General features: G+C 42.9%; 2 protein-coding genes across 3 annotated transcripts in view; one reads left to right on the top strand and one right to left on the bottom strand.

The window, feature by feature from the left end:
* Window positions 1-11,736, top strand: part of LOC122924846 (tetraspanin-36-like) — a 28,196-nt gene extending 16,460 nt beyond the window's left edge. Inside the window, exons 2-7 of the mRNA XM_044276333.1 lie at window positions 4,225-4,416; window positions 4,899-4,973; window positions 5,708-5,803; window positions 8,949-9,095; window positions 9,876-9,959; window positions 11,397-11,736. Of these exons, the coding sequence (XP_044132268.1) occupies window positions 4,225-4,416; window positions 4,899-4,973; window positions 5,708-5,803; window positions 8,949-9,095; window positions 9,876-9,959; window positions 11,397-11,465 (663 nt within the window). The 3' untranslated portion in view covers window positions 11,466-11,736. The remainder of the gene's footprint in view (window positions 1-4,224; window positions 4,417-4,898; window positions 4,974-5,707; window positions 5,804-8,948; window positions 9,096-9,875; window positions 9,960-11,396) is intronic.
* The window catches only part of CFAP53 (cilia and flagella associated protein 53), a 147,867-nt gene that overhangs the window by 53,742 nt on the left and 81,766 nt on the right, over window positions 1-12,359 (bottom strand). The gene's annotated exons all lie outside the window — the stretch shown is intronic.

A 12,359-nucleotide genomic window follows, 5' to 3' on the forward strand; every position in this document is an offset into this window, starting at 1 on the left:
TGATCTAGGTGTGCAGGTCCACCCAAGCCATCCAACAGATGCAAATTAACTTTGAGGCTTACTGGTTCTCAGTCAGATGAGAGCTGGTTTGGAATATCTCATGGTGCTCAAGGCTGCCATTGTAAAGTATTCTGACTAAGCCTGTCATCTGTCTCGTGGATAGATTGATGCCTTGTAGATACCTGGCTTTTGGCATATATCCTTTGTGTAGTTGTCTATTGTATGTCGCACGTAATAGGAGTCTAAGATGCATCCAGCTATCTTCCAAACCTGTTTCCAAACCATTTTGATGATTTCCATCAATTTCTAACCTTTTTATGAACCAGACACCCTCTTCTGTTTTGAGCAGGGGGTGCCTGGTTGTCTCCCATTTATACTCGGGTGCTTGGCCGAGCACACAAATATAGCAATATGTTTGGGCTGAATACTTTAGTGCTCGCTCATCACTAATACTCATATGTGCACAAATAATCCCCAGCATAAAAGGCAAAGCAGTGCCACATTAAATAATTGTGCAAAATGGCATGACAAGACAGATACAGACCAGAGATGCCGACCCTGACGCACGTTTCGCCTCGCTTCCTCTTGGGGGCGTATCCCTCCACTCAAAAACCCTGCTATATATATCCAAACTAATGGAGCTAAATCCTAATAATGACACCTCTGATAATAGTAATCTGTAAGTAAACACCTGTAAGCTGACTGGAGATCCAGGCTGATCACGCTGCCTCCGTGCTCACAAAGATGGCTGCCACAAGCTCGTCATGTGATCCCCACATCGCCGGCATTCAAGAGATCATACCGGCGATGGGGGCAGATCCAATAGTCAGCCACACCATACCTCTCAACAGAGGGGATGGGCGGGTAATAATGACCGCAATGAGAATGTTCTGAAGCAACCAGATATCAGCACTGGTGTCATTTTGGTTGAGGGCAATTGTGCCCTCAACCCCAATAAGAAACCTATGCTTCACAGACCGTTCCATATTAAATTGTAACTGAAATTGAGCCAATAAGGGGGGGAAAGGGAATCAAATAAAAGGGAATAAAACTTGTTGGTGCTGTAATGTATTAACATTATCAAGCAGACTTACCAAATACCTAAAATGTATTTAATCAATGACCTAGGTACTCGCTTATTCCTAAAACCCAAAGAGCCGTGTGTGTGTGTGTGTATATACCCACTAACATCATAACTCAGGGAAAAACCCTAAAAACTACATAATAACTAAATAATTAATATACCCAAAATTTTTACATGGTGTAAAGATGGTGAATAATGTCCACATAAAAACATATAATCAAGTGAATTCATATAATAAATACCCATTGGCATTGTAGCGCATATTAACACGTATAAGCAAATCATCATCAAACAAAAAAGTGCAAATTAGTGTAGTAAATAAAGTGTAAGTGCATAAGTAACATGCAGTGAAAGTGCAAACAATAAAAAAACACATCCTATCTTAGACAAGCTAGACCCATGGCGCTCAAGGTATCATATATTCCCCACTATTGCTCAATGTTCAGATCCAGAAGCCACATGGTGAAAAACCCTCCAGTTGTATCTAGCTGTTCACAACCGGCCAGCTCACAGCTCGACATCACAAGGACTTAATCATAACGTAAAGCCCCAAATTCTGAAATGCAGCAAAAGTGGTTAGCCGAAAGGATACTAGAAATAACAAAACTGTTAAAATCATAACACCATGAATACATAATTTGTATACATAATTTATTTATAAAATGAAGGTAAGTGCCGGACCAAGGCCCTAGCCAGAGCGCCACCCCAGAGCAGAGCAGTCCAAAACCAGGAAGGTGAAATCTCTATTTTCAGAGGAATGGGGCAAAGCTGTTGCCCTCATTGAGTCCAAATGGGGTGACTATCCACTTAGTCTCTTTTTTGACCCAATATCTTCCTCCAATTCCCTCCTCTAGGAGAAACGCTCACTCGATCCATACCCCTAAAGCGTAAGAGGGATCCATCAGAATTGTTTTTCTTTCAAATGCCTTGCCACTGTCTGCAATTGTCAGATCTTCCTCCTTTAGCTGATTCAATTGTTAAGACACGTTCTCTAATCTTCCTCCTAAACTGTCTTGATGTCATGCCGCCATAGATGAGGCTGCATGGGCAAATTGCCCAATAAATTACCCTGGTTTTGTAGTACAAGTAATTGGGTGTGATTTTTAAATTCCTTATGTACGGAATTCCCAAAATTTGCAGCCCTATCCATGTTGGCACAGGCCACACATTTACCACACTCCTTACAAGGGATACCTTTGGTTCCAAAAAGGCCCGGACATAATGACTCTGAGCCAAGTGATCACGAAGAGTCCTGGCTCTCTGATAAGTAATAGATGGATGCCAAGGTACAATCTGTTGCAACGGAGGGTCAATCGTTAGAATCCCCCCAATACTTATTTAGAGCCATACGCACCTCTTTCCACTTTTTATTGAATCCGGTAATAAACCGTATTTCGTTTTCTTTCTTGTGGAGAAGATCACATCTCCTTAGAGGTCCGTGCTCTCTGGTAAGCCTGTTCAATACATCGTACACCATATTCTTTGTTGAAACATACAGCGGTAGATCCTCAGCCTGCAATTCAAATGATTCCTCAGTTGAACAGATCCTCCTAGCCCGTAAAAACTGACCAACCGGTATGCTCTTGATGAGGTTACCTGGATGTGAGGATTGTGCGTTTACCAAGGTTTGTTTCCTGTAGTATAAATCGGTTGCAATTTTGTCCCTGTGAATCCACCCGGAAGAACCACATCCAAGAATTCAATGTCTGTCTGACCCACTCCTCGGTCCCCTGCCAGATGATCAGAATGGCATCAATGTAGAGTCCCCAATATTGGACCCTAGTCGCCATCGGCAGGGGATCTGTCTGGAGGATCTCCCTCTCCCACAACCCCAGGAACAAATTTGCATAAGAGGGCGCACAAGACACCACTATTGCAGTTCCCTGGAGCTGTAGGAAGAAAGATCCCCCCCCCCAAAAAAAAAAGAAATTATGGGTTAGGACATATTCCAACAAAGATGGAATTAATTTGCATTTCTTCTCTATACTGGTGGTATGTAGGAAGAATTCTGCCGCCTTAAGACCATCCTGATGTCTAATAGATGTGTAAAGCGACTCCACGTCGCATGTAGCGATAATTGTCTGGTTCCAGATGGATTTGGATCTTTTTAAATACGAAGGTAATTCTTCCACCAATGGGTGGAGGAAACACTCTACATATTTGCAGATAAGCTCGTTCAGACCATTCACTCCCCATATGATTGGTCTCCCAGGGTGGGTTCACCAGGTCCTTGTGCACCTCTGGGGAGGAAGTAAAGAGTCGGAATTACCCTTCGTACAATTATCCATTCCGCCCCAATTGGAGATCCTCGATTGGTTCTCCAACAACAAGTTTAACGAAGAGCTCCACATTGGGGTAAAGTGACAGAGATGGGAACTTCGTTGATTTAGGGATTAAATTTTTTTGGGGAAACTCACCAAGTGAATTTGTTTCCTCCTAGAATGCAGTAAGTGTGGCCAAGGCATCCTGTTCAGATTGAGTGGTATAATTTGGATCAGTTTTACAGCTGAAAAATTTCTTCATGTTTTCACAAGAAAGCTTGTTTATCTTTTACTGTAGAGAAATTAACAAAATTGCATGTTGGTAAAAAGGAAAGTTCCCCTACCCAGTATCATGATTTGATCTCAGGTTAGGGTATGACTTAAAAGATTGATTACCTGCAATTGCTGGTTGCCCCTCTGGGCGGCTTCACTTGAATGGGACTGAACTGCACATGGGTCTTGTGACAGATGAATCTGTTACTGCAGCCTCTTCAGACAGCGGATCGGTGGGGTGTGCCTAAAGTCAGACTCAGGCCATCGGTATCAGATCGGCAAATCTTCAAGGTAGGCAATCAATATCGCAATCTCTGACCACATCTTTAATCTGGATCTGTCTTAAAGGGGCAGTGCAGATATGGCATATAAGTAATTTAAAAATAGAATGAAGGTTCTCATTCATCCAGGTCCATGGTATATCGGCAGTAATAAGTCAGAGAAACTTGACTTGTATTTTCTCTTGAAGACGTTTGGTTAGTCATCTGACTGGCTTTCTCAATTAGAAAATCCAGTCCAGATCAGGATGATTACATTGTATTGTGTATGGGAATTTAATTCATTCTATATCTTGCATATCTTATCAGCCTTTACCCTCTCTCGCAGGCGGCTGCGGTAGCACTGGGCTATGTCGGCATTAACATCATTGTCACCTACAAGCAATATGAGGACTTCCTGAACAATGCCTTTGTTATGCTCCCCGCCATCATCATCCTGGCTGTGGCTGTGCTGATGTTCGTCATTGGGCTGCTGGGATGCATCTCATCCATACAGGAGTCCTGCTGCGGCCTTGGCTGTGTAAGTATTTCATTATCCGAACTTCTAGAAATAATCTACATCATGAAGCCTTGCAATGAGAAGCTAGATTCCATCCTCTCCCACCACCCCTAATACATAGGGTGACCCAGTGTCGGATCATTTGACTCTCCTGTATAGGTACATGGACACTATAATGCAGCTTGGTTTATGTGACAACCAATACCCCTAAAACAGAATCTACAGGGTTGTCACTCTGATTTCTAGATTACAAGGCCCATCAGGAAATTCTAAATTGAAATAGGGGGTCCCTAGCGACTAAAATTGTGTTGGATGACCTGGCGTGCCTGTGCAGTTCATGAACAGCCCATTCATTTCAATAAGAAATTGATTGTAATGCTTTCTTTGTCCTGTGGTGGCACTGCAAGGAAACTAAACCCTTGGCAAAGATCACTGCCGATCGCTGGGACCTATGATCCTCTTATTATTAGACTTATAACCTTTCCTGTTTCCTTATTTTCCAGTTCATCACCCTGATCTCCATCATGTTTGCTGCAGGAGTGGTCACCCTGGTCTTAGGACTTGTGTACAAGGATAAGGTGAGCTGCGAATGTTGTAAAGACCCATTTTTACAAAATGATTAGCAGGCAACTGCAGTCACGATAAATATTACAGTTCCTCTAGGTAGGAACTAGGAAGAGTTGTTGTGTGTTTAAACCAAATACATTCTTTATATTCAATTCCATAGCCCCTTTATACTGGGAGGAGTTTTCTCCTTTGTGGTTGTTGCCCCCCTGCTGGTAATTGTTGTTCTGGTATTCTAGAAGATTAAACCTGGGCATTAAAGCCTGTATTACAATTGCTGGTTTTACTACAGATGCTCGTTGGCGATCATCTGGCAGTGTAATACTGCCGCCAATTGCCAAATCTTTTGACGGGTTACAAAATCGTTTGCAGGCGGCAGATCGTGGTGTTTAATCATGATCTGTTGCTGGCAAACAATGATTTAGTATAGGGAAGAGCGATGGTATATAACTATTTCTGCTCGCTATGCTGAGGAGATCGCTGAATGTAATGGCAGTGGTCTCGTCTGCTAGCGAGCAGACAATTGCTGAGAAGGAACGCTTCCTTCCCAATAATTGCCTGTTAACTGGGCTGTCTAATACAGCCTTAGGCCTCTTGCGCGTGCGCGCGCACACAAAACTGGAGCCTGGCTCGGGAGGTTCCCCCCCCCCCCCCCCCCCTCAGCTTGGCACTGGAGCCTGCATACCATTTTGGGTTGACCCATGGACAATCTTAATATTTTCCTTTTTGTACATTTCTTTTCTTTTAGATCGATCCTTTACTTCAGAAAAACATGAACTTTTTGTTTGAAAAATATGATGGAAAAAATGTAGAGAGTTCCGCCGTTGACTTCATCCAGCATGAGGTACTGTGAGAAATGGGAGTTGAACCCCATACTCTTTATATTCTTCTCTGTATGTGAGCTTTGTAGAAATGTTTAATCTATAATTGGGGGATTGTACACCTTTACGAGGACGCTAGTGGATGATACCAGGTTGTACCTGCCACTGTTCATTGCAAAGTCTCTGTTAGGATTTAGGATGCCGAAGCCCTAAATTACAGATATCATTTGTATTGATCTTCTCTGAAGATCCAGCAGGTAGGTCTTTAGGGCAGTGTTGGCCTTATTGCAAAGCATCCAGACTGTATTCAGACTTTCCCTGTCACACTGGAAGATCTGTTGGTAGGCGGAGAGGTAAACTGCCTGCAATACATGCTTTGTCTGAGCAGTGACTCAAAACTCATTCTCCCCAGTAACCAAGATGACATGTGAATTTTACATCTAGATGTATGGACTCTATAAAGAAAATTTGATTACTCATGCCAACCCATGTGGCTACTGCATCATCTATAAAGTTGTAACTTTGATTCCCTGTCTTCTTAATGGGGGTTTCTGGTTTACAAAACCAATTCAGGAATTCTGACTTGATAGGTGTTTCCTGACCTACCAGAAAGGGCAAAGAATTGCTAAAATAGTGCTTCTTGCTCTGGAGTACCTGGCGTGTCTGACTAATACATGGACAACCCACTCGGTGCAATAAGAAATGAATGTAATTCTTTGTTTCTCCTGTGGTGGTGCTGCAGGCAAATGAAACACTCGAGCAAAAATAAACAATGCAACAGCTCTCTGCAAACACAAACGAGTAACTATAATAGTGCCATACTCGCTATACAAAAAGTACTACTGCTACCTGATAAATATGAGATCCTTGGCAAATACCGGTACATTTTGTACAAAATCATTTCTGCCTGTCTGCCAATGACAACGTGATCTCCTCCTATGGTGCCATACTGGCCTCCATTAAATTCAGGGGATGCAGGTTCCACATGCACGCTGATCCTACTTTGTATTATAACTTTTGGTGGCACAATGGCCTCCAATAAATGCAGGGAGAGCAGGCTGCAGCTTTATACTTGCACTAATTAAAAACGGCCTATGGGTTAGTTAGGAGTGCACGACCAGAGTCAGCTAGGACTAGGATAGGCTTATTTTATTTAGTGCAAGTATAAATCTGTAGCCTGCTCTGCCTGCATTCACTGGAGGCCATTGTTGCACCAGGAAAATAGTGTTGGCTCAGCATACATGTGGAACCTGAATTTAATGGAGACCAGTATGGCACCAGTGGAGGTAGTATTTAGTGTAGGTTCCTGTCCTAAAGAGATCACGTTGTTGGCAGACAGGCAGAAATAATTTTGTACAAAATGGATTTGCCAAGAATCTCACATTGATAATGTAGCATTAGTACTTTTTCTATAGCGAGTATGGCACTATTGTATTTACTTCGTTAGTTGTGTTTGCAGAGTGCTGTCACATTGTGTTTTTGCTTTTGTTCTTTCAGCCATGGCGACGTGCACCTGCACATTGAGATGTGCTGACTTCTTTCTTTGTAAAATGAAACATTTGGCATGGATCACTGTGACCTATGATTAGCTTATTACTGGGGAATCATTTTAAGAAAATTAGATTATCCAAAACAGAGGCCCCTTTTTAATCAAATTCAGGAGACCAGGATATATCACTGTAAGTGGATATGACCTGCAAGATTCTGGGTGGTGACGCTGAGCTATAATGGCTGCTCAAAAAAAACTAAACGTGACGCTGGGCATTTTCCATACTCTGAGAAAAGTATGCATTTGCCTAAAGACTATAGGGTGCAGGGAGATCCCATACTTTCCGAGAGGACTGGGAGGTGATATGCGGACAATCCCTTTTTGAAATGGAATACACCTATACAATTTTAAAAGGGTTCCTCCACAAAAAGTATTACTATGCAATGAATGCTTCAAATGAAGTAAAATTGCACTAGAAACTAATAAATGTATATGAAGGTAAGAATACGGGGGGATATAATGTTACTTTTCATTGAGGGAGGAAAATCCCCCTGACTATCAGCCACCCCCTCTAATGGGTACTATAACGTAAAATAGTTCTTTATTACATATTTCCTTTTAAAAATTAACTTCCTCTTTAAGGGAAATATGTAATAAAGAAATATTTTATTACAGTATGTATTAGAAGGGGACTGTTTGATTTTCTTCTCCTACTGAAGTGATAACATAATATTAACATGCAATAAAAAAATAATGATTACATTTTCCTGCTGATTCTCCTTCTGGTGGCCTGACCTGCTCAATAGCTTCCCTGCTCCCTTCCTCCAAGTGCTGGCATATTGATCTCATACAACAGGTGCTTCGTTACCTTTCATTGATTCATCCCAGCATCTAAATGAATAGAAAAGCATAGCTCTATCTCTCGCTAGACGGTTGGGAAGGAAATTGTGAGGGAGTTGCATACCCTATGTATCTCTGGGGCTATACTTGAGGGACTAATTTCTATGCAGGGGAGGGGTTAACTAGCTAATTGCAGTGCATCCTGGGAGAGGCACGTTTTTGAGCTGCTTCCTCCTCAAGGAAAGGAAGTCCTCCAGATATGAATTTCACTGCGTTTTAATTCTGAATCGGCACCAAGATGTAACATGTGAGTTTTGCACATGGATTTGCTCCAGATTTCATCCTGTGCATTGCAAAGAATGAAACCTGCACTGAGAATCCGCAGCAAAAAATTGACAAGCAGAATATTTTAAAAGCCATACCCTTACACACAGACCTTTTCTGCACCATGCAGATGAGATTTCGCCCAACCCACCCCAAACATATACACACAAATCATGTGTAATATGCACAATGTGCATAGGAGATGACCAAGAGTGGTGGTGGTCCAACTGAACATGAGAACGGGGACCCAGTGCCCCCCCAAACTGAAGTCGCGTGTCTAGCATGCACAACTTGAAATTGTGGGAATACCAGTTTAAAGGGGAAGTGTATAGTATATAATATATAGAAAAGCTTGGTGCATAGCATGGGGTGATGGAGGTAAAGGATATTTGCTTGGGCTTTCTGGTCTAGCTCCTGGCTGCTGTTCCTAGACCCTCAATGTAAAGGAGGGTCCTGGGGCATAATATATAGAAATATAATATTATATTTCTCCTGAATTTCCTCTGTTTCTATAGTTGCAGTGCTGTGGGATAGAGAATTACACCAGCTGGGAGAACACTACTTGGTTCCAGTCTAACCACTCCGTGCCGGTGAGCTGTTGTAAGAGGAACGAGACGGACTGCCAGGGCAAACTGGACGCCCTCAACAAGATTAACACTGAGGTAGGGTGGTAATCCTCTGCAATGGGATCCAAGGACTACATGGTCTGCAGACCAAATGGGGTCCTGGTCACAAATAATGAGCCCGCTTTGGGCAAATGCATGGAATGGGAAAATATATATAGAAAATGGTTAATTCAAAAGGTAACGGGCTACTGTACTCGGTAACCTAAATTATGGTGAAAAACCATGGTAGCTTTTTCTAGTCAAACCTCTCGGCTCCACCACGATATAAGCCTTGATCTATGCAGAGGGGTGATGGGGCTATAGGGAGAGGTGCCATGTTTGTCGCTTTACCTGGTATGTATGGTCCCACTCTAAAGTGTTCATCACTCCGTGGCACCTACTTGTCCTTTGTACAGTATATTAATGTAAAGTGTATTTACAGAAGCCAATTATTGGGCACAACCGTTCATGCGAAAACTTGTTCCCGACAATTTCTATTTAAATGTGCCGCAAATGACCAAGCGAAATGCTCCTTCAGCAGGTGATCATGTCGTTCAGGCAGGCACCACCAATTGTCTTTTCTGGGCAGCAGATCAAGCCGTCTAAAGTGATCTGCTGCCCATAAACAATGATTCTGTATTGGGACGATGGATCGCAATAGCGACCTCATACTGTGGAAGAGATCACTGCTTGAAAATGGTTGTCTCCACTTAACAGCCGATTGTCGGGTGCTACATCGTGCAGTCTAAACCTGCCTTTACAGTCTGCACATTTCACTTGCTTTAGTCGAGGCAGACTGACATTGTGCATCCATTGTCTTTCCTCTCCTAACTATAGGGCTGCGAAGTGAAACTAAACGATGTGTTAAACAGAGTACTCGGCTTCTCCATGTTGGTGATACTTGGGTTTGCTGTACTTGAGGTAAGTGTAAAGGAGGGGGCAGGCTGATAAATGGCTGAACACTTACCCCTGACCAGATCATTTTTATTATTTTATTTGAAAAAATAAATGTGAAATCTGTAGTGAGCTCTTCCACCTACAGGAGTTTTGTGAGGTCCATGCAAGAGAACAGAGCACTGACCCCTGTAACGCCCGATGGTGCAGTTTGCTGGGGGCTTGTAATGCATTGGGTCTTCAGCTGTGCCAGATTGCCTGGATGGGCCATAAAGTCCAACCTACAATCCTACTGTTTTGATGCAGAGGAAGGCAGAAACCCCCTGAGATGGCAGCCAGTTGCCCCGTATTAGGAAGCAAAGTTCCTTCCCAACTCAAAGTCTGGCAATCCGAATTGATCTCTGTATCGAGGTCCAATCTCCAGGAATCTAGTACCTGTAATTTGTAATATTACACACCAAGCCGCTCCTGAACTTGTACAATGACTCCAACATCAGTCTCCTCTGGCAGAGAGCTGGGACTTTGATGGCAGATCTGAGTGACTCTGAGACCCACACCTATCTATTAAATGGGCCCCTGAAGGTGAAGGAGCGCTCATTGTGCACGTGCAGCATGGTCTCCATTACAGGGGTTGTCTGAGTTCAGAGCTGAACCTGGACATATCCCCATTTTCACCCCTCCAGCCCCTCTGATATGAGTAGAACATTTCGTGCTCTGACGGTCTCCCTTGCCCTGCGCTGTATTGCAAAGGCTTTTTTGTTTATATTACACTGCTAGGCGGAGGCTTCCGCCTAGCAGTGTTGCCATTAATGCCAACGGCACTGATGGGCGGGCTTTAGTGCTGCCCTAACCTTTACAGGTTAGTGGTGCAGTGCTAAACCCCACCCATTAGTTCCAATGATATTACTGGGACTACTGCTAAGCGGAAGCCTCCGCCTAGCTTTACCCATGGAGAGCCCGGTATGTCACTAACTCCAAAAAAAGCCTTTGGGAGTGTATTGGAGCATGAAATGCTCCGATGCTCATGTCAGGGGGCTGTCTGGGTGAAAATGGGGATATGTATGTCAGCGTTCAGTGCTGAACCCCTTTTAATTTTTATGGGAGTTCCAGAAAAAACAAACGAGCGCGCTTGGCTATTTTTGAAAATTAATAGAGGGAAGCAGTGCATGCATGTTTCAGATGAGGCAACCACTTTAACTTTGTTTTTTTACTGCCCACCAATATCTCCAAATCTTGGCTGTTTTACATGGTGTTTTTACTATTTGGTACTTAATCGTAGATATTGTAAATCTCACTAATAACTGCACTTAAAGCAATAAAAACAGGACATGTGCCAGTTTTCTGTGAGTGGCACTTCTAGGCCAGAGGTAGAGAATCTGAAATTTGTTATACATTTAATAAATATATATGTTGGAGCAGCTTGGGTTTATTGGCTTCTCTCACCAATTGCATTTTTTCTTTCAGCTCCTTGCTTTAATAAGCTTGTGCGTCATCCACCGTAGAAATGTAAGAGAAGGATACCAGGTGCTCTAGAACCGCTCCAGAACGTCCTCAAGACATCGGAGTGCATAAGAATGTATAATAATGACCAAACGCTGTATGGATGAACCCTAGGAAGTAATTCTAGATCTTTCTAAATGTCTCATAAGACACTGGACTGTAATACAGGATAATCCTCTAATGTACGCAGTACTAATGGTTTATTTTATGGTATTATGTATATAGGAGGGTGCATGGGATTATTTCACTTTTTGAAATGAAACATATATATTGAATAAAATATTTGTGAAGATGGTTGTATAAATCCTGTTGGCTATTTAATTCACAACTGGGTTACCTTTCCCTGTAGAACATGGGCTCTACACATTCTGGTAATGTCTTAACAGAGCTAACCACTTGACAAGGGTAATGGAAATACCATCTATTTGTTAATACACTTCCAGGAGGAAGAACGGCACAATGCAGAGTTGTAAGAAAGCATGCTCCAGTATTGTTTATGGAAAAGCGGGCATGTTGGTTAAACTGATAACATCCCCTCTACTACACCGCACAGGAGAGCTGACAGATCCTCTATACTACACCGCACAGGAGAGCTGACAGATCCTCTATACTACACCGCACAGGAGAGCTGACAGATCCTCTATACTACACCATACAGGAGAGCTGACAGATCCTCTATACTACACCACACAGGAGAGCTGACAGATCCTCTATACTACACCACACAGGAGAGCTGACAGATCCTCTATACTACACCGCACAGGAGAGCTGACAGATCCTCTATACTACACCGCACAGGAGAGCTGACAGATCCTCTATACTACACCACACAGGAGAGCTGACAGATCCTCTATACTATACCACACAGGAGAGCCGACAGATCCTCTATACTATACCACACAGGAGAGCCGACAGATCCTCTATACT

Source organism: Bufo gargarizans, chromosome 1, assembly GCF_014858855.1.
Source record: "Bufo gargarizans isolate SCDJY-AF-19 chromosome 1, ASM1485885v1, whole genome shotgun sequence".
Lineage (NCBI taxonomy): Eukaryota > Metazoa > Chordata > Amphibia > Anura > Bufonidae > Bufo > Bufo gargarizans.